The 23,558-nt window shown below is 35.5% G+C and overlaps 1 protein-coding gene across 1 annotated transcript in view; it reads left to right on the top strand.

The window, feature by feature from the left end:
- Positions 1–21,113, top strand: part of HDX (highly divergent homeobox) — a 146,971-nt gene extending 125,858 nt beyond the window's left edge. The window contains exons 6-9 of the mRNA XM_065901211.1: positions 690–769; positions 3,641–3,724; positions 17,744–17,866; positions 20,988–21,113. Coding sequence (XP_065757283.1) covers positions 690–769; positions 3,641–3,724; positions 17,744–17,866; positions 20,988–21,113 — 413 coding nt within the window. The remainder of the gene's footprint in view (positions 1–689; positions 770–3,640; positions 3,725–17,743; positions 17,867–20,987) is intronic.
- Positions 21,114–23,558: the final 2,445 nt, after the last annotated feature.

Raw genomic sequence — 23,558 nt, 5'->3', positions numbered from 1 at the left:
ACAAAATTGAAAATGTACTATATTTATAGCTTTATATCATGTATTTGAACATTATTTGTATCACTTTTTTCTTATTAAAATGAACAATACATGTTTATTGTAGAAAATATTTAAATATAAATAAGCAAATGAAAGAAAATAAGAATTATTAAAGTGAGTAAATTAGACAAAATGAAGAGTAATACAAGTTGCCTGTAATTTCAATCAGAAATAATAATGGCAATGTTTTGGTGTAAATAACGTCAGTATTTCTTTTCTCCATGAGAATGTGTACTTGTTTTCTTTTATAAAATTAAGATCACAGTGTAGCTATAGAGTAGATTTTGTCACCTTCAGTTTTTCTCTTTCCAATAGATCATGAATATTCTCTTTATTATCAACTATTATTCTACTTCATTTTTAGTGGCTTTCTAGTATTTATTGTAAGGATAAGCCCTACACGATTTACCCAAGCCTTCATTGTTAAGCATATAGGTTACTTCATTTTTTAAATTATAAGCAGCACAGTGATGACCATCCTTAAATTCAAATCCATCCACACTTATTTCCTTAGAATACATTGTTAGAAGTAGAATTACCATTTGTGTCTTTTTACAATAGAGAAATTATTTAAGTGATTTTGAAAAAAGCATTCTCAATAAAGTTTTAAGGAATGAAAAATGAAATCATGGCCTTCTTTGTTTCTGTAGAGGAGTCCAGTGAAGTTGTTCTAAATGAGGCAAGGGCTCATAAGGAGGAGAGCCACCATACAGTATCTGCAGATAATGTGGTATGTATGTTTTGAAATTCTTTCCTCATTATATGATGGATTCCAAGGATTTGTTTCCAGTTGGTGAAAATATCAGCATTTTCAGAATAAAGTCTTGCTCCACTTCACAAACCAAAATGGATCTGTTACCAATGCAATGATATATCTTATAGGGTCTAATAAATGAAATTTAAAGCGATGTCATTTATACCTTTTTTTTAAATTTAGGAGCTTTGCAAATATAAAAACCTAATGCTTACTACACATGTGACATTTTATACATAACAAGTTATTTTGCTTCAACACATTTAGCAAAGAGCAGATTTTTCTCATTTGACAGATGGCAGAGTTAAAAAAGTTTAGCCTGAGACCATGGAGGAAGGCTTACTTAGTTCTGGGACTTGTATCCAAGGATTCCTGATTCTTGTGTTCTTTGTTCAGACCATACCTATCTACACTGTTTTTGGAAACTTTTCTTCTTTTTAGTTAAATTGGACTCTGCTAGTCATCTTAAAAATTGCAGCAATGGAAGAAAGGCAGTATTAAGAAACTGAATAGCAAGCAGACACAGCCTACATGTGGATTAAACTGAGTTTTGTGAAAATGTAAACATTGATATATAGAGATCTTCTCTAAGCAGCTGTATTAGCAGCATCTGTTTATATTCTGACTCCAACAAATAATACAGAAATCAAGATGGTATTAACCTAAAGTCAGACATAAAGGCAAATGTCATTGTGCTTTTGTTTTGCTTTTGCTTTTGAATCAGTGTTTTGTGCTTGTGCTTGATTGCAAACTTTACAAATGGTCCCTATAATGGATTTTTCTGTTACAAAATGGCTGTAACTTCAAGATTTACCCTGGCTTCCATTACAAACATTATTTATCTGACACTATAATTCTGTCACATCTCCTTAATAAAAGTTGAGCACATAAAATACAGTTTTGTTCTTTTTTTGTTAGATATCGACAATATATAACAGTATTTTCCACATACAGAGTGTAGTTTAGGATTGCATTTTACTGATTTCAGTCCTGATTTAAGTTTATATTTGGCCCTTCTAAGAGTAAATTCAATGGACATATAGGAAAACATACTTTTATTCTGAAGCAAAGTTGTGTTTTCATTAGATAGCTAGTAATAATTGTTTTCTGCAATTATTAATTGTGCTAATATTCTTAATTTCACCAAGTAATAATCTCCTTTGCTCCAGATTTGAGTAATACTATTACAAATTATATACAATTATTTACAAATTGGAACTCTTTTCCCCTAAAGACATGTTCACTTTTAGTCTGAATTTCTCAGCATTGGATCTCCCCTGTGGCAGACATTTGAAGATAATGAATGAAGTCATGGCATGGGATGACTCACAGTCACTTAGGCACCTAATTTTTCAAGAGCAATTGATTTTCAGAGACAAAACTCCAAACTTTCAAAAGTTTATCTCCTCTGCCTATAACTTTTGAGTGTCCACAATTATTAATGGATGACAAATCACAAAGACATATAAGACCTATTTATATGTGCAAATCTATACAGTGGTCCTTGGGGCCTTCCTCCCTGGATTACTTAGCTCTTTTTTCCCAGAACCAATCCAAATAGAAAAATCTAAAAAAACAACATCAAAAAAGATATCAAATCTGCATTCTGGTGAGAGCTTACACGATTAAGCCCCAAGTTTATAGTGATTGTAATAGAAAACAAAACATTAGATTCATCTCCAGGCAGCAGTAGAAAGCAACTTCATTGCAGCTGTCCTCCTGACTCAGAAACCTGCAGGTCACAAACGCTGTTATAGTATCATATTCTCATAGGCAATATATCAAATATGATCATTCCCAGTTCATTTGTGATTTTTAATCACCATATCTATTGCTGGGTAGGAAACTTGATTTCAAATTCTGCCTACAACATGTTGCTATTAATGTGATTGTTCTTAAAAGACTGCCTAGTGACTAACTCTAGCTTAGCTTTTCTCTGTTTTAAATTTTCTTTTTGGTTGGCAGGATTTAAATGTTTAAAAGTGTTTTTTCTTAACTGTGTTTTTCATATGCAAAAGAAAAATTAAAGCCAATTTTTTTTTTCGTTTTGCTTTTGCTTTTTTTAAAAAAAAAGTTCTATGATTAGAGAACTTGCCTTTCCTCCATGGTTGGAGCTTATTGGTCATTTTTTTTCCATCAGTGCTAAGCTGTTTTGTTCATTCTTTTGACAAATATTTAATTAGTACCTACTGTGTGCGAGATACTGTACAAATTATGCTGTACCTTAATTTTAAAGCTAAGGGCAGTTTAGTGTGTCTCTTGTTCTTGCTCTCTTCTCTTTCTCACTGTCTAGTGAAGGAAACAAATCATCCTGATCTTTTTGCCATTACATTATAAATGTCTGTTTTTAATTGTATAACTAATGGAATGCCGTAAATAAGTGAATTTCTTTTTAAAGCTGTATTTGACTTTGCAATACATGTCATATGTTGATATTTTACATTACAAGTTGCAAAGAGATATATGGAAACTTAAAAAAGAAAGCCCTTCCAACCAATTAAATTTGGTTATCGTTGAACAGACTACCCTTATAGGAAGCAAGCTCCCTTCCTGGAGGGCACTATTTAAGCAGAGTTCGAATGCCTATTATTTCAGGGATATTGTGAAAGTGTTTTTTTTTTTCTGTTTTAAATAGTATTACAATAATTTTCTCTTACTGAGGGAGGTGGCTCAGACACATACTGGGTGTAAAGCTGAGTAACCAGTCAGTTAGAGTTATTCTGGATAACCTAGACTAGATAACCTCATCACTAAAACTGAATATTGAATGTATATATGCTCTATACATTACTGAGTATAGTGATGATCAGCTATATATTTAGGAAAACTTCTTTACTTGTGTTACAGAAAATAGAAATTATTGATGATGAAGAAAGTGACATGATAAGTAATTCTGAAGTAGAACAAGTGAATTCTCTCTTGGATTATAAGGTAAAAGTATTTTCAGATTCTGAATATTTAAGAGAAGATATTAAAGGAGGCAGACTTTTACAGTACCTATGTACCAGTTTATTTCACTTCCATTTGATAAATTAGGTATACTGGGACTCTGCATTGACTCTCTCAGGCACTTGGATATCAGTCAGAGTGCTGGACATTTTAATTAATGCTGGCTGGTTTAGTGGTTATGGTTTTAAGCACAGTTTGCTGAGCAGGAGTAATTATTGATGGTGTATGGCAAGATAAGGCATAGTGGTGGTTAATGTGAAATGTATGACAATGGCTTTTTAAAGCCCATGTTCATTTTTAAATGATGGTAAAGGGGGTATTTTCTCCAGTGTCCCTTGCTAATTTTATCTTGAATTTCAATTTCTGAAGACATTTTTTGAATATAAGAATATACCTGTTTTAGAAGTTTAAAAACAATTCCCAAAGCAAATACTGAATGAATATTAAAAGAAATGACCTTTTCTTAATGTCACTTGTTACTGAACTGAAAGACTTACTTTGACAGTGTGCCATACATAATTTTGTTTTTATTAAATTTTGACATAAGCTATCAGTCTAATATGTCAATATGTTTTCTGCATAGAGGTGTAATTGTTTTCCCTTTGTTAATCAATATCCTGTCAGGTAATTTGGGGCCTTCTGAAATTTGGCAACAGATTCATCCATTTCATGCACAAAAGCTATTTTCTTAAATATCATACATCTTCAAAGCAGAGACTAGTAATCTTAAGATATTAACAATAAATAACATTTAATCAGAAAAGACAACAGCTGTCATTTTCTCAAAAATCTTTTCAGTTTTACTATAATTGAAAGTTATGTCATTCAACAGATTCTGTTTTCCAAATGTTCATAACATGTCAGACTTTAAAATATTGAACATTGTAAACACAGAAGGAAATTAGTTTTTGAAATTTATTTGCAAAGTGGTCAAAGAGCACAATATAATCCTATATTTAAACTGTATTTTCAGCTAATAAAATTATAAAGTTGTTGGTTCTGAAGTACAGGAGATCCTTGTAATCACTCCCACATGGTCATACAATATTTCTAAATGCCCAGTTCAGAATTAAAATGGCTCTGCAAGCCACCACTTGGCACAGGCTATGGAAACTACAGACGAGAGGACTGGATTGCACAGCTGTTAAGTATGCTCCGCTTACTACACGCAAACAGTTCCGATAAGGCTGGGCCCATAACTCAGAGGATCCTTTCTAGCACATTTCCACTCTGGGGCACGAGCCCACGTGAGAAGGTTTCAAGCTGAAGACCTGGGCAGGCCAGAGTATCCAGCCCAGAAATTTGAATTATCATTTTCATTGACTTCTAAAGGACATTTAATGATCCAGTGTTTTCTTTTTTTTTAACATCTTTATTGGTGTACAATTGCTTTACAAGGGTGTGTGAGTTTCTGCTTTTTAACAAAGTGAAATAGTTGTACATATGTTCCCATAACTCTTCCCTCTTGCATCTCCCTCCCTCCCACCCTCCCTATCCCACCCCTCCAGGTGGTCACAAAGCACCGAGCTGATCTCCCTGTGCTACGAAGATGCTTCCCACTAGCTATCTAACTTACGTTTGGTAGTGTATATATGTCCATGCCTCTCTCTTGCTTTGTCACAGCTCACCCTTCCCCCTCACCATATCCTCAAGTCCGTTCTCTAGTAGGTCTGTGTCTTTATTCCTGTCATACCCCTAGGTCCTTAATGACATTTTTTTCTTAAATTCCATATATATGTGTTAGCATACGGTATTTGTCTCTCTCTTTCAGACTTACTTCACTCTGTACGACAGACTCTAGGTCTATCCACCTCATTACAAATAGCTCAATTTCATTTCTATTTATGGCTGAGTAACATTCCATTGTATATATGGGCCACATCTTCTTTATCCATTCATCCAATGATGGGCACTTAGGCTGTTTCCATCTCCAGGCTATTGTAAATAGAGCTGCAATGAACATTTTGGTACATGACTCTTTCTGAATTATGGTATTTTCAGGGTATATGCCCAGTAGTGGGATTGCTGGGTCACATGGGTGTTCTCTTTGTAGTAATTTAAGGAACCTCCATACTGTTCTCCATAGTGGCTGTACCAATTCACATTCCCACCAGCAGTGCAAGAGTGTTCCCTTTTCTCCACACCCTCTCCAGCATTTATAGTCTCTAGATTTTTTGAAGATGGCCATTCTGACTAGTGTGAGATGATATCTCAGTGTAGTTTTGATTGGCATTTCTCTAATGATTAATGATGTTGAGCATTCTTTCATGTGTTTGTTGGCAGTCTGTATATTTTCTTTGGAGAAATGTCTATTTAGGTCTTCTGCCCATTTTTGGATTGGGTTGTTTCTTTTTTTTGTTATTGAGCTGCATGAGCTGCTTGTAAATATTGGAAATTAATCCCTTGTCAGTTGTTCCATTTGCAAATATTTTCTCCCATTCTGAGGGTGGTCTTTTGGTCTTGTTTATGGTTTCCTTTACTATGCAAAAGCTCTGAAGTTTCATTAGGTTCCATTTTTTTATTTTTGTTTTTATTTCCATTTCTCTAGGGTGTGGGTCAAAAGGACCTTGCTGTGATTTATGTCATACAGTGTTCTGCCTCTGACGTCCTCTAAGAGGCTGATAGTTTCTGGCCTTACATTTAGGTCTTTAATCTATTTTGAGCTTATTTTTGTGTATGGTGTTAGGGATGGTTCTAAACTCATACTTTTACATGTACCTGTCCAGTTTTCCCAGCACCACTTATTGAAGAGGCTGTCCTTTCTCTATGGTACATTCCTGCATCCATTATCAAAGATAAGGTGACCATATGTGCGTGGGTTTATCTCTGGGCTTTCTATCCTGTTCCATTGATCTATCTTTCTGTTTTTCTGCCAGTACCATACTGTCTTGATTACTGTAGCTTTGTAGTATAGTCTGAAGTCAGGGAGCCTGATTCCTCCAGTTCCGTTTTTCATTCTCAAGATTGCTTTGGCTATTCGGGGTCTTTTGTGTTTCCATACAAATTGTGAACTTTTTTTTCTAGTTCTGTGAAAAATGCCAGTGGTAGTTTGATAGGGATTGCATTGAATCTGTTGATTGCTTTGGGTAGTAGAGTCATTTTCACAATGTTGATTCTTCCAATCCAAGAACATGGTATATCTCTCCATCTATTTGTATCATTTTTAATTTTTTTCATCAGTGTCTTATAATTTTCTGTATACAGGTGTTTTGTCTCCTTAGGTAGGTTTATTCCTAGATATTTTTTTCTTTTCGTTGCAGTGGTAAATGGGAGTGTTTTCTTGATTTCACTTTCAGATTTTTCATCATTACTGTATAGGAATGCTAGAGGTTTCTGTGCATTAATTTCGTATCCTGCAACTTTACCAAATTCATTGATCAGCTGTAGTAGTTTTCTGGTAGCATTTTTAGGATTCTCTATGTATAGTATCATGTCATCTGCAAACAGTGACAGTTTTACTTCTTCTTTTCTGACTTGGATTATTTTCTTTCCTTTTCTTCTCTAATTGCTGTGGCTACAACTTCCAAAACTATGTTGAATAAGAGTGGTGAGAGTGGGCAACCTTATCTTTTTCCTGATCTTAGTGGAAATGCTTTCAGATTTTCACCATTGAGGATGATGTTGGCTGTGGGTTTGTCATATATGGCCTTTATTATGTTGAGGAAAGTTCCCTCTATGCCTACATTCTGCATAGTTTTTAACATAAATGCGTGTTGAATTTTGTCAAAAGTTTTCTCTGCATCTATTGAGATGATCATATGATTTCTCTCCTTCAATTTGTTAATATGGTTTATCACATTGATTAATTTCTCTATATTGAAGAATCCTTGTATTCCTGGAATAAACCTCACTTGATTTTGGTGGATGAACCTTTTAATGTGCTGTTGGATTCTGTTTGCTAGTGTTTTGTTGAGGATTTTTGCATCTATGTTCATCAGTGATATTTGCCTGTAGTTTTCTTTTTTGTGACATCTTTGTCTGGTTTTGGTATCAAGGTAATAGTGGCCTCGTAAAATGAATTTGGGAGTGTTCCTCCCTCTGCTATATTTTGGAAGAGTTGGAGAAGGACAGGTGTTAGTTCTCTAAATGTTTGATTGAATTCGCCTGTGACGCCATCTGGTCCTGGGCTTTTGTTTGTTGGAAGATTTTTAATCACAGTTTCAATTTCAGTGCTTGTGATTGGTCTGTTTATATTTTCTATTTCTTCTTGATTCAGTCTTGGCAGGTGGTGCATTTCTAAGAATTTGTCCACTTCTTCCAGGTTGTCCATTTTATTGGCATAGACTTGCTTGCGGTAATCTCTCATGATCTTTTCTATTTCTGCAGTGCCAGTTGTTACTTCTCATTTTTCATTTCTAATTCTATTGATTTGAGTCTTCTCCATTTTTTTCTTGATGAGTGTGGCTAATGGTTTAGCTATTTTGTTTGTCTCCTCAAAGAACCAGCTTTTAGTTTTATTGATCTTTGCTATTGTTTCCTTCATTTCTTTTTCATTTATTTCTGATCTGAGTTTTATGATTTATTTCCTTCTGCTAAATTTGGGGTTTTTTTCCTTTTTCTTTCTCTAATTGCTTTATGTGCAATGTTACATTGTTTATTCGAGATGTTTCCTGTTTCTTAATGTGGGTTTGTATTGGTATAATTTCCCTCTTATAACTGCTTTTGCTGCATCCCATAGGCTATGGGTCATCGTGTCTCCATTGTCATTTGTTTCCAGGTATTTTTTGATTTCCTCTTTGACTTCTTCAGTGATCACTTCGTTATTAAGTAGTGTATTGTTTAGCCTCCATGTGTTTGTATTTTTTACAGATCTTTTCCTGTAATTGATATCTAGTCTCATAGTGTTGTGATTGGAAAACACACTTGAAACAATTTCAATTTTCTTAAATTTACCAAGGCTTGATTTGTGACCCAAGATATGATCTATCCTGGAGAATGTTCCATGTGCACTTGAGAAAAATGTGTATTCTGTTGTTTTTGGATAGAATGTCCTATGAATATCAATGAAGCCCATCTTGTTTAATGTATCATTTAAAGCTTGTGCTTCCTTATTTATTTTCATTTTGGATGATCTGTCCTTTGGTGAAAGTGGGGTGTTATAGTCCCCTACTATGAATATGCTACTGTCGATTTCCCCTTTTATGGCTATTAGTATTTGCCCTATGTTTTGAGGTGCTCCTATGTTGGGTGCATAAATATTTACAATTGTTATATCTTCTTCTTGGATCGATCACTTGATCATTATGTAGTGTCCTTCTTTGTCTCTTGTAATAGTCTTTATTTTAAAGTCTATTTTGTCTGATATGAGAATTGCTACTCCAGCTTTCTTTTGGTTTCCATTTGCATGGAATATCTTTTTCCATCCCCTCACTTTCAGTCTGTATGTGTCTCAAGGTCTGAAGTGGGTCTCTTGTAGACAGCATATATATGGGTCTTGTTTTTGTATTCATTCAGCCAATCTGTGTCTTTTTGTGGGAGCATTTAGTCCATTTACATTTAAGGTAATTATTGATATGTATGTTCCTGTTCCCATTTTCTAAATTGTTTTGGGTTAGTTACTGTAGGTCTTTTCCTTCTCTTGGGTTTCTTGCCTAGAGAAGTTCCTTTAGCATTTGTTGTAAAGCTGGTTTGGTGTTGCTGAACTCTCTCAGCTTTTGCTTGTCTGTAAAAGTTTTAATTTCTCCGTCAAATCTGAATGAGATCCTTGCTGGGTAGAGTAATCTTGGTTACAGGTTTTTCTCCTTCATCACTTTAAATATGTCCTGCCAGTCCCTTGTGGCTTGCAGAGTTTCTGCTGAAAGATCAGCTGTTAACCTTATGGGGATTCCCTTGTGTGTTATTTGTTGTTTTTCCCTTGCTGCTTTTAATATGCTTTCTTTGTATTTAATTTTTGATAGTTTGATTAATATGTGTCTTGGCATATTTCTCCTTGGATTTATCCTGTATGGGACTCTCTGTGCTTCCTGGACTTGATTAACTATTTCCTTTCCCATATTCGCGAAATTTTCAACTATAATCTCTTCAAATATTTTCTCAGTCCCTTTCTTTTTCTCTTCTTCTTCTGGAACCCCTATAATTCGAATGTTGGAGCGTTTAATGTTGTCTCAGAGGTCTCTGATACTTCCTCAGTTCTTTTCATTCTTATTTCTTTCTTCTGCTGTGCAGTAGTTATTTCCACTATTTTATCTTCCAGGTCACTTATCCGTTCTTCTGTCTCAGTTATTCTGCTACTGATCCCATCTAGAGTATTTTTCATTTCATTTATTGTGTTGTTCATCATTGTTTGTTTCATCTTTAGTACTTCTAGGTCCTTGTTAAAAGTATCTTGCATTTTGTCTATTCTATTTCCAAGATTTTGGATCATCTTTACTATCATTATTTTGAATTCTCTTTCAGGTAGACTGCCTATTTCCTCTTCATGTGTTAGGTCTGGTGGGTTTTTATCTTCCTCCTTCATATGCGGTGTGTTTTTCTGTCTTCTCATTTTGCTTATCTTACTGTGTTTTGGGTCTCCTATTTGCAGGCTGCAGTTTCATAGTTCCCAGTGTTTTTGATGTCTGTCTCCAGTGGCTAAGGTTGGTTCAGTGGGTTGTGTAGGCTTTCTGGTGGAGGGGACTAGTGCCTGTGTTCTGGTGGATGAGGCTGGATCTTGTCTTTCTGGTGGGCATGTCCACGTCTGATGGTGTGTTTTGGGGTGTCTTTGGGTCTATTATGATTTTAAGTAGCCTCTCTGCTAATGGCTGGGGTTGTGTTCCTGTTTTGCTAATTGTTTGGCATAGGGTGTCCAGAACTGTAGTTTGCTGCTTGTTGAGTGAAGCTGGGTGGTGGCATTGAGATGGAGGTCTCTGGGTGATTTTTGCCATTTGATATTATGTGGTGCTGGGAGGTCACTTGTTTACCAGTGTCCTGAAGTTGGCTCTCCCACCTCAGAGGCACATCACTGACTCCTGGCTGCAGCACCAAAAGCCTTTCATCCACACAGTTCAGGGTAAAAGGGAGGAAAAGTAGAGAGAAAGAATTAGTAGAAGTAGTAAGAAAGAAAGGGAGGAAGGAAGGAAGGAAGGAAGAAAGAAATAAAGAAGAAAAGAAAGAAAGGAGGGAGGGAGGGAGGAACAGTTGGAGGAAGGAAGGAAGGAAGGAAGGAGGGAAGGAAGGAAAATAGAAAGAAAGAAAGACGATAAAATAAAATAAAGTAAAATATAATAAAGTTATTAAATCAAAAAATAATTGTTAAGAATAATAATTAAAAAAAAACAAAAAACGGATGGAGAGAACCTTAGGACAAATGGTGGAAGCAAAGCTATACAGACAAAATCTCATACAGAACATACACATACACACTCACAAAACGAGGAAAAGGGGAAAAAAATCATAAATCTTGCTCTCACAGTCCACCTCCTCAATTTGGGATGATTCGTTGTCTAAAGGAGGGAAGGAAGGAAGGAAGGAAGGAAGGAAGGAAGGAAGGAAGGAAAGAAAGAAAGAAAGAAAGAAAGAAAGAAAGAAAGAAAGAAGATAAGTAAAATAAAATAAAGTTATTAACATTAAAATTAATAATTAAGAAAAAAATTTAAAAAACAAATGGACACATAGAGCCCTGGGACAAATGTTTGAAGCAAAGCTATACAGAGAAAATCTCACAGAGTAGCATACACATACACACTCACTAAAAGAGGAAAAGGGGAAAAAATCATAAATCTTGTTCTCAAAGTCCACCTCCTCAATTTGGGATGATTCGTTGTCTAAAGGAGGGAGGGAAGGAAGGAAGGAAGGAAGGAAGGAAGGAAGGAAAGAAAGAAAGAAAGAAAAAGAAAGAAAGAAAGAAGATAAGTAAAGTAAAATAAAGTTATTAGCATTAAAATTATTAAGAAAAAAATTTTAAAAAATAGATGGACGCATAGAACCCTAGGACAAATGTTGGAAGCAAAGCTATACAGACGAAATCTCACAGAGTAACATGCACATACACACTCACTAAAAGAGGAAAAGGGGAAAAAAATCATAAATCTTCCTCTCAAAGTCCACCTCCTCAATTTGGGATGATTCATTGTCTAAAGGAGGGAAGGAAGAAAGAAAGAAAGAAAGAAAGAAAGAAGGAAAGAAAGAAAGAAAGAAAGAAAGAAAGAAAGAAAGAAAGATAGATAGAAGGTAAGTAAAATAAAATAAAGTTATTAAAATTAAATATTAAGAAAAAATTTTTTTAAAAAAAAGAGAAAAATGGACAGATAGACCCCTAGGACAAATGGTGGAAGTAAAGCTATACAGACAAAATCTCACACAGAAGCGTACACATACACATGCACAAAAGGAGGAAAAGGGGAAAATATCATAAACCTTGTTCTCAAAGTCCACCTCCTCGATTTGGAATGATTTGTTGTCTATTCATGTATTCCACAGATGCAGGGTACATCAAGTTGATTGTGGAGCTTTAATCCGCTGCTTCTGAGGCTGCTGGGAGAGATTTCCCTTTCTCTTCTTTGTTCTCATAGCTCCCAGGGCCTCAGCTTTGGATTTGGCCCCGCCTCTAAGTGTAGGTCGCCGGAGGGCGACTGTTTTTTGCTCAGACAGGACAGGGTTCAAGGAGCCGCTGATTCGGGGGCTCTGGCTCACTCAGGCCGGGGGGGAGGGAGGGGCACGGAGTGCGGGGCGAGCCTGCGGCGCCAGAGGCCGGCATGACAATGCACCAGCCTGAGGCGCACCATGAGTTCTCCCGGGGAAGTTGTCCCTGGATCCCGGCAACCTGGCAGTGGTGGGCTGCACAGGCTCCCCGGAAGGGAGGTGTGGATAGTGACCTGTGCTCGCACCCAGGCTTCTTGGTGGCAGCAGCAGCAGCCTTAGCCGTCTCTGGGGTTTGCGCTTTTAGCCGCAGCTCGTGCCCGTCTCTGGAGCTCCTTTAAACATCACTCTTAATCCCCTCTCCTCGCGCACCAGGAAACAAAGAGGGAAGAAAAAGTCTCTTGCCTCTTCCACAGCTCCAGACCTTTTCCCGGCCTCCCTCCTGGCTAGCCATGGTGCACTAACCCCTTCAGGCTCTGTTCACGCCGCCAACCCCAGTCCTCTCCCTGCCCTCCAATCAAAGCCTGAGCCTCAGCTCACAGCCCCGCCCGCCCCGGCTGGTGAGCAGACAAGCCTGTCGAGCTGGTGAGTGCCGGTCAGCACCAATCCTCTGCGTGGATCTCTCTGCTTTGCCCTCTGCACGCCTGTTGCTGCGCTCTCCTCCGCGGCTCTGAAGCTCCCCACCTCCGGCACCTGCAATCTCTGCCCGCGAAGGGGCTTCCTAGTGTGGGGAAACCTTTCTTCCTTCACAGCTCCCTCCCACTGGTGCAGGTCCCATCCCTATAATTTTGTCTCTGTTTTTTCTTTGTTTCTTTTGCCCTACCCAGGTACGTGGGGAGTTTCTTGCCTTTTGGGAGGTCTAAGGTCTTCTGCCAGCGTTCAGTAGGTGTTCTGTAGGAGTTGTTCCACGTGTACATGTATTTCTGGTGTATCTGTGGGGAGGAAGGTGATCTCCGCGTCTTACTCTTCCGCCATCTTCCCCTCATCCCGGTGATTTCCATTTTGGTAAATTCTGTGGGAACAAGGGGTCTTTCGCTACCTTATTAAGGATATTTTTTATATAACATCACCATTCTACATGAACTTTTTTTTACGTCTTTATTGGAGTATAATTTCTTTACGATGGTGTGTTAGTTTCTGCTTTATAACAAAGTGAATCAGTTATACATATGCATATGTTCCCATATCTCTTCCCTCTTGCGTCTCCCTCCCTCCCACCTTCCCTATCCCACCCCTCTAGGTGGTCAGAAAGCACCGAGCTGATCTCCCTTAGCTATGCAGCTGCTTCCCACTAGCTATCTATTTTACATTTGGTAGTGTATATGTGTCCATGCCACTCTCTCACTTTGTCACAGCTTACCCTTCCCCCTCCCCATATCCTCAAGTCCATTCTCTAGTACGTCTGTATCTTTATTCCTGTCTTACCACTAGGTTCTTCATGACATTTTTTTTTCTTACATTCCGTATATATGTGTTAGCATACGGTATTTGTTTTTCTCTTTCTGACTTACTTCACTCTGTATGACAGACTCTAGGTCCATCCACCTCATTACAAATAGCTCAATTTTGTTTCTTTTTATGGCTGAGTAATATTTAACTCTCAAAAATTAGCACCTATATAGAAAATATGTCTCTTTGTAATCATTATTTGAGATATTTCGGTTCACTTCATCAGTGAATTTTGTTACCTTAATTCTGAAGTACCTGTAAGTGAAACCTCATATAGCAGTTCTCAATGCTGATTTCAGTAAGTTGATTTAAAATAGCCTTACCAGGGACTTCCCTGGCGGTCCAGTGGTTGAGACTGCACTCCCAGTGCAGGGGGACACAGGTTCGATCCCTGGCCAGGGAACTAAGATCCTGCATGCGGTGTAGTGCAGCCAGAAAAATAAATAAATAAAATAGACTTACCAGTTTGGAAATGTAATCTTCGTTGAGAGAACATTGTTTTATTCTATTTGCATACACATGCTAGTGTTCTTTGTTTTGGGATCAAAATCACCTTGCTGGTTTCTTGAATATATTCATCATAAGCTTCTTGTAGATACTTATCTTATTCATGTTTATGTTACCTGGTCTAGTGCCTAGGACATAGGTGTCTTGTAAGTAGTTCCTGAATGAGTGAATAAATTAATTTATCCTTGGAAATACTTTTAATATTATTATGCACGTGCTCATTTATATAAAATCAATTAAGATCCGCAGCTGTATTATTATAACTTATTTCCCCCCACACTAAATTGAACAATCTCTCGTTGTTCTTGAGATTCACTGTAGCAAAATGAAAGAATGTTTTTTATGTGTGTTTGGTAATTACTAATATGCAAACATCACTATTCAGTGTGGGCATAGTGGAGTTTCTGACTTAGATATTTGCTAGAAATCCATATTGCTAGGAGTTCTAACTAACCCCAAATGTTTATAACACAAGTTGATGAGCTGAGTTTCTGAGGCATGGGTAGCTATATCATAAAATAACACCTCATGTTTGGCATCCATCAGTAGCCTGCTCAGAGATCAAAGCCCCGGTTCTCATGAAGCCTTGAGTGCTCCCTACAGTTACCTTGGAGAATTGACAAAGTTTAGTGGGAATGTAGGGAAGATTTTAAAAAGAAAAATGAGCTAGGTCTTTTTTTGTGAAATGCAGTGACTGATGTTATCTTACTAGTTCTTCTCACAAACCATTTGCTTAGGAAAATCTCGAAAGTACACATAAATTACTGCCTGTAATCTAGGAAGCGTTTAATAGGCTTGCAAAAAGCAGCTCCAAGAAGAAAATGTCTGAAATATTAAATTATCTTAAAGCTGTTTATGTTTTAAAAACATTGCATAAATACTGAGGTGGAGGAATATTTACATGAGAAGAGATCTGCATACCAAAAGATGCTTCCTGACTTTTGCAAATGTGAATTACTGTTTTTAAAATGTTTTCTAATGGACTGTGAGTGTAGCTCTAGAGGACTGCACTTTCAAAGGACACTATGATAATGATGATAGATATCTCCTGTATTCAAAAAGACTTCCTGGTCAGCACTTTACTAATACTGCTGTTCTGACAATGAATACTAAAAATACAAAAAGTTTAGAATTAGTTAAGTGTATTACAGCAGGAGCACATGGAATTTTATTATAATGCTTGCTTATAACTTAGATTACTGTAGAGTGCCTTTGAACAAGGAATTTAGCTTGAATCATCATTTGCAGATCATTCACTTGGTATTAAATGGTCTGAAAAGGAAGCAGTTTTATTAGGTAAAATAAGTTCTAAACTGAGCTGATAAAATAATTGATGCAGTAAACATATTCATAGATAGAATATGATTAATACAACTGTATCCTCTCAATTGAAACAAGAATGCCCATAGAATTAACTAATTTAATGTATTTTATGCAGCTTTTTGAGCAAATGCTGTTAAAGGTCCTGCTATGCTCTTTGAGACAGATTCTCTGGTGGCAGAGAATACGTACAGCTTATTTTCAAGTTTTTGGCAAGAGGGCTCGGTAATAAATTTTTTAATCAGTTTTTTTGATATATAATTACATACAATAAAATTCACCTTTTCATACATTTAGTTTTGACAATTGGACACAGTTGTGTAACCATGAACACAATTTGTTATTCATCTGCTGATGGACACTTGTGTTTCTTCTAGTTTGGGGTTATTATGAATAAAGCTGCTATGAATATTCATGTCTGTCTTTTTGTGGACATGTGTTTTTACTTCCCTTGGGTAAATACTTAAGAGTAGGATTGCTGAGTCAGATGGTAAAAAAGAGTATGTTTAATTTTATAAAAAACTGCCAAAACATTTTCCAAAGTTGCTGTACTGCTTTACACTCCCACCAGCAAAGTATGAGACTTCTAATTGCTCCACATTCTCATCAGCACTTGCTATTGTCAGTCTCTTTAACATTAGCCATTGTAGTATGTTGGTGGTAGTATCTCTTTGGGATTTTAATTTGCATTTCCTTAATGATAAACAATATTAAGCATTTTCACATATTTATTGGCCATTCACATTTCTTCTTTGATAAAGTGTATGTTCAAATATTTTGCCTGCTTTTTATTCTGTTGCTGGTCCTATATTTGTGCTGCAAGATCTCTTTATGTATTCTGAATGTAAGTCCTTCATCAGATATGTGATTTACAAATTTTTTTCTCCTCATATGTAGCATGTATTTTTATTTTCTTAAGTGTCTTTTGAAAAGCAAAGGCTGTGTTTTTTTTTTTTATGAAATCCTTCTTTTAAATTTCATGCTTTTTGTGTCCTATTGAAAAATCTTTGCCTAACCCAAGGACATAAAGATATTTTTCCTCTGTTTTCCTCTAGAAGTTTTATAGTTTTAGGTTCTACATTTAGGCCTATGATCCATTTCTTATTAAATTTTGTATATGGTGTGAGGTAAGGGTTAATAATCATTTTTGGAGGGGGTATAGATTTACAATTGTTCAACCACTGTTTTTTGAAAGACTGTTCTTTGTCCATTGAATTACCTCAGCATCTTCATCAAAAATCAACCAAATATGTATATGTACATATATATATATATGTATTATATATGTATAAAGTAATATATAATAAATATTTCTGGACTCTGTTCTGTCCATTGATCTGTATGTCCACCCTTTTGACAATACCACACTTTCTTGACTATTGTAGCTTAAATAGTAAATCTATTCAGAGCAATTTCATGGCCATTATCTTATTTGAGCCTTATAACCCTCAAGCTAGAATTCCCAAAGACTGCTAGTATTATATCCATTTTATTGGTGAGTAAATAGAATCACAGGTTAATTGGCCTGCCCAAGTTTACACAATTATCAGTAGACCTGACACTAAAATCCTCCCAAAACCTAGTCTATTGTTCTTTTCCTACGCAACTAGGAAAAATAGTGGAGACTTGGTTTCAAATCAGTGGTAAATTTGGAGATATTTTCTAAATAACAAACTCTTACATAAAGGTGGGGACCTCAGAAAACTACTTAAGACAGTCTTATTAAAAATTTGAGTCCTTTCTTGGTACAAAATAATAACCTCAGTATTTGGCTTTGTGAATAGTACATTCAGCATTACTGCATCTGCTATCACTCTTTACTTGGGGTTAATTGAGCTCTATTATTAATCCTAATCCAAAGGCTAATTAGGTTTAATGTAGGAGGAGTCTTTCCAAGAAGGGAACTGTTTCTTGATTTTTCTCTTACTGGAATTTATTTGATTGGATTTTTGACCTTGCAGATTATTTTCTGTTGGTGATTTGCTTAAAAGGCAGCCTTTGAGTAAAAGGATAATTTACTTCTGTGCTTTATATTCCTTTATGCTAAAATGTTATCTTCTTTATTGTCCCTCTAAGTTGATTGCTTTTTAAAAATTTTATTGTACATCAAACATGTACGGTCCTAGGTTTGCATAGAGTAATTGTATTATTCGATGTTTTCTCCTTCAGAATGAAGAAGTCAGATTCATTGAAAATGAACTAGAGATTCAAAAGCAAAAATATTTTAAACTTCAGACATTTGTAAGAAGCTTGATACTAGCTATAAAAGCTGACGATAAGGAACAACAGCAGGTAAGTGACAGAAGAGAATAGTAAGCTGTAATGTATCATGTTGAAAAGTAGCATGTCACACTTGGGTTCTACATATTTTTTTGTTTTTATACCTCATTCCTACTTGGCATCAAGGAAGAATTTGTTACTTTGTGACTTTTTTTTAAAGCACAGTTTGGGAAAAAATACTCAGATTTTGTGTGCTACTTTAGTGGAAAATCAAAATAACTGATTAATCATACTTTGTTAATTCCAAGCCACCACTAAATAGGGAAAACATTTAAAATATTTTTTACATAATTATTGACTGTATTCCCCATCTTGTTCATATTATTTCATTTAATTAGTTTTAAAGAAATTCTCAAAATGTTTGTAGAGATGGGGCTACACTAACTGGAGAGACACATATTTGGGGACCTTTTGTGAATGAAAGAAGTGAGGCATTTGCCTCTCTTCTGGATTTCAGTTACATTCCAGCCCCTACTAGAGTTCACAAGTGTTTGAATACCTTTTATTTCATGATATGTTGCTCATCACTAAAAAAACGTGAGATTACTTTGTGAAATTCTTTGTGACCACAGTGCAGCATTCACTTTTCCCAATTTAACGATAGTGTTTGATTCCTCTACCCCAACGTACCGCAAAAAAAAAAAAAAAAAAAGTACTGAAAATCATGGCCTATATAATCAGCCCCCAGATAGAAACTACTGATTTTCATAGTTGAGATTGGGTATAATGGATCTCAAAATACGGTCTAAAAATATAGAAGACACATAGTAGTCCACAAAAGTTATCCAGGTCATCTCTTAAACTACTGATCTTTATACTATGAAATACTTAGAGGTTTATTTCTGGAAGGAATTAATTTTTATTCTGCCGAATAAAAGAGAGCCATATTGTCACTGGTTTCTCATTTAAAAAGCCTGTTTTTCTATTAATCTTGATTTTGGTAAGTTGAGTGAGATGAGTGTTCCACAGAATACTTTGCTCCAATGAAGCAGTCCAGGATTTAAAAATATATGATAATGTCTGACTGAAATATTTGATTATCCAAATAAATTTTTAATCAATAGCCATTTTAAAATAAAAATAATGTTCCCAGAACTGTGCTAAGTCATTAGTTATGGTCTTTCTTCCCTTGATAATTCACTATGTGATTCTAGCCAGGTCAATTGCCTTTCTTGAACTTCGATTTCTCCACTTTGCAAGGAGGATAAGAATGGTTAACATTATGGAACTTGGCATTCACACCCTAGGGCCCAGAATAAGTATTATAGAGACTGATGATATATTTGGGAAATGCCTTAATCTCTTAGGAAGAGTGACACTAGGTCAGGCTCTGACTGATGAAGAACCTGAAGTGAAGAGGGCTCATTGTGTTCACTTTGGTCTATGAAAAAGACAGTTCTAGTAACTGACATAATCTGAAGATTTGTTCAGTGTGCCAATGTTGCAATCCAGAAGATACTGAAAAGGAGAATTTTAAAGTGGACTTCATGCATTAGTTGTGCCTTATATTGCCTCAGATATTAAAGTTTTCCTATTTCATACTACACTCATTTTAGTCAACTACATTAGGTGCAATGAGAAAGAAATAAAAAGTAGTGCTTCTTTGATTTGAAGGTCTCCCCACTAGAATTTAGAATGTCATTAACTTTGCTCATCTACTTTGACTTTCCAGTACTCTAAGCTATGTTAATTGTAACACTTTGCCCTCTTTAATGGGGCTTCTTCACACTTGCAAAATGAAATAAATCCAGTGATGTATTTCTCATAAACTATGATCAACCAAATCAGCAAAGTCTTTGTTTCACCTAGACTGGGTTAGTGGTAAACAAGTGATCTAGCAGAAAAGGGCTCTGTGTCCTATGACTGCAATCTAGAAACCTTAGAGAGTATGTAGTACCTTTAGGTGACTGCTTTGTAAATAGTACACTCAGTTTCATCAAGAAGTTCATGGACAATTTAATAGCATAAAATAAATAATAAATTTTTGTTCAGAAGGAGTTAGTCTTTCCTTTTGAAGCCTGACAGAAAGCTCTAATCTTTCCTCTTTGCTCTAAGACAAAAACTGTAGGATTTATAGCTGTCACTTCTTTTAATAAACAGAATAGGAGAGTAATGTCTTATTTCAAGTGGATTTCATGTGTTCTCTAACATGCCCTGTTTTTTCGTTCCGTATTTGGGTAGTGGCAAGCTTACATTTGTTCCTGTTCCCTTGATCTTTGTTTACTACTGCACCCAAAGCCCACACTACAAGTAACGTTGTCTAAAACTTGCCGAGATATGCTACATTATTTTTGGTATTAGGATCATCAAATTAATCATTTAATTTGCAATTTCTGATGGTCAAATGGGCATCAGCACTACCAACCAGATAAAACTTGATTAATTATTTATTTCTCTAGTATGAATGCATGTTCTGCAACTCCAGATGAAACAATTACAGCATGGCAAAGTTTAGTTCATGGCTCTTGGCTTATCCAAATTACTCCAGCAGAAAAAATGAGCAGCCCTCTAGATGCATCATTACACAGCCAAATTCACTGGTTCAGCAGTGTCTTGGTGAATGCTTGGCCATCTGTAGATATGGGCATGGCCTAATAAAAGAAAAAAAATCACTTGGACTGTTAAATTGTTAAAGTTTAATCTAAAGTAGAATAGCTGAACTTTTCCCCTAACTGCTAAGTTCTTTCTCCCACTGAAGTACAAAATACTCTTTTGTGAAATGTGTTTTAGTCTGAAGGACACAGCATAACCAAGCAGGACTATTTTAATAAGGAATATAATGTTAAAGCCCTTTAGCAGTTATCAGTGAACACTCAAAACTAGTATGAAAATCACTTATCTCAAACACTTCAAGGCATTTGGTTCAGAATAGTTGCTCATTTCTCTCCTTATTTCCCTTTTGTTCAGGATTCCACTCTATATAATCCACGCTCTCAAGTTCTAGTATTTTGTTACTTCCTTAATAATGTATGAAGAATTTTTCTCTTAGGTAAGATATTGTATAAGGTCCTGAAAGAGAAATGCTCCTTTATTTAAATCTGTAAAAATAAATCAATGTGAAAGGACCACAACTGTAAAATTGGAAAAAATATGTCCACGTACTAATTCAAAACAATTGATTTTTCTGACTCAGGCACTGCTGTCAGATTTACCTCCTGAATTAGAAGAGATGGATTTCAATCATGCCTCACCGGAGCCTGATGATACCTCATTCAGTGTGTCTTCTTTATCAGAGAAAAATGCCTCAGACAGTTTGTGATTGGGTAGGGGGAGGATATATGATACAGCCTTTTGGCTACCTAACAGGTATGCATTTCAAGATAGTTGCATTCTGTTGTCCTGAAATTCTTCAGTTGGAAAAAGATATTGTCGAACAACGTATACTGAAGGATTAACAAGATATAATGGCTGTGGTGCAAAAAGATGTATGTAAAATTTAAAAGCATTGTTTGAGAGTTTTTTCCAAACTGATGGAACTCTGGGAAAAAATGTAATTAATTTTGAGCAGTTTAGCTATGAAATGCATAATATCTAATTTCTGAAAGGTCTTTTTGGTTTTATAGAAGAATCTTAGTTTTAGTAATAGTTTTGACCAGAGACACAAAAACAAAGATATTTCAACATAGCTTATCAAGTTACTGAAGCTTGATTAGTCTTGTTTTTGTAGCCATTATGTCTTCTTTCTTCCTCTCTCCTTTTCCTGTTATCTACATACACCTTTATTCAGGAAAGTGGACTGAAAATTGAAAACAAAACCTTAAAAATGTTTTTTAACCTGGATGAATCTTGGGATTAATTTTTAAACCCCTATGAGAATTTGACTTAAGTTAATGTTTGAAAATTGAAGTGATTACTACTATACAATTGTAAATTATTTGTATTCTTCCATTATGTAACCCAAATATTTTGGGAGGGCAAGTATTATGGAAAAGTAATTCATGGACATGAAGTCAAATAAATTATGAAGTGTATAGAACAAAATGTTGTAAAAGATTAATCTTAATGGGAGTCTTCATTGCTGCAAATGACAAATATTGATAAGATTCACATTCTACTAGTAAATTTATATAACTGAGTTAGACGAAATGTTGCACAAATATTACAAGTTTATCACCATCACCATAATATTTCTTCAGTTCTTACACTTTATGAAACAAGAAGTCAAGGTAAGCCACTGAGTTTTCTTTGTGTTGTTTTTATTTTTATCTAGTCACTTAACTTTGCCACAAAATTTACCTCATTTCCATGCGAGACTTGTACAGAGTCATCAGCCAAGGATAATATCCAAAAATAATTATACTACTTTGGTTGTAAATCACAGTCCTCTGAATTTCCTGAATACTATTCTATGAGTACACTCCTAAAATGGGCATGCTACCCAGTTGTTCTATTAGTAGCTACCAGATAGCACCACACTGTAGACAATTTTTTGCAGACCTTCCCTTCCAGGGTACCAGATAGCATTACCATGACCCATAGAAGGGAAAATGCTAGTTTCTCCCTGAGCACACAGTATCACATATTTGTGAGTTGGCAGTGTGGAATTGTATCACATGATTAAATTACTATCTATACCTAAAAGATTAATGAAGTAACTAGATGGCTCTTTTGGCCATCAAGCTTCTATATCAGATATTTTTGTAATTTGTAAGTAAAATCAAGTTTGATCTTGGAATTCACAGGTACCAACTTATGAATACAAAAATGCAGTCATGAATGTCTTTGACCTTGAAATGTCCCCTCCCACACACACAAATAGGTAAGGTTCATTGATAATCATTCACTTTGTCAGCTATTTGTTTGATTTAATATTGCTGCCATGCTATTGTTATGGTTCTTTGTTAGCAGAAATATTTCAGTGGTTAGGTATGCTCCCTTTTAGCTGAGAGCTGTATGGTTCTTCATAAACAATTTTTAGTACTCCTTGTTGACAGGACAAATTCCATTCAGAGAAAAGAGGGCTGAGTAACAGAACCTTGGGTATTATGTTTAAATTTATCAGTCACTCTAATTCCCTATGAGATAAAGAGTCTCTACTATATACAGCAAATAGAGAAACCATTTCTTGAGGTAACATGAACAAACTCCAGGTCTTCAAGTCTCTCTTACCATCCTTTTTACTAGTTGTTGAGTTTATCTTTAAACTATAATTTCTCCTGCTTCAATTTAAGCACCTTATTGTTGAGTTTTTGTTACTAAGTAAAGATAGGTGATTCTCTCCTACATCTTTGAACTCTATGGATTATGCTTGTCACACTTCAGCAATTAGTCAATAAATCAAAAATTATTCATTGAACTCCTGCAATAGGGACATTGGATTTCTACTCCTCAGCAAGCCATAAACTTCCAAATAAATTATTTCTTTTCACTTTTTCAAGGATAGAAATAAAATTATTTAAGTAGAAATTTTCATAGACTTAAGGATTTTACTAGGTATGGCATAGATGATTCCCTTGTCCCTGTTTAAAGTTCCATTAGAATAGAAACTGCATAAATCATAACAGTACACTTAAGAATCCTTTTGTCTTGACATTTGTGTTTCAGCCCTAAAATTATTTATTTTACTATCATTGAATGTAAAACATTTCTAAAACGAAATACAGTTTTTCTGTAGCAGGAACCAAAGGAAATAGATGTATCCAGAAAAAGAAATCAAAATTGGCAAATTGAAATTATACACCATAGATTTTGAAAATGATGCCAA

Source organism: Phocoena phocoena, chromosome X (assembly GCF_963924675.1).
Source record: "Phocoena phocoena chromosome X, mPhoPho1.1, whole genome shotgun sequence".
NCBI classification, from domain to species: Eukaryota; Metazoa; Chordata; class Mammalia; order Artiodactyla; family Phocoenidae; genus Phocoena; species Phocoena phocoena.
The sequence above is the reverse complement of the archived record's forward strand: the minus strand, read 5'-3'. Positions and strand labels throughout refer to the sequence as shown.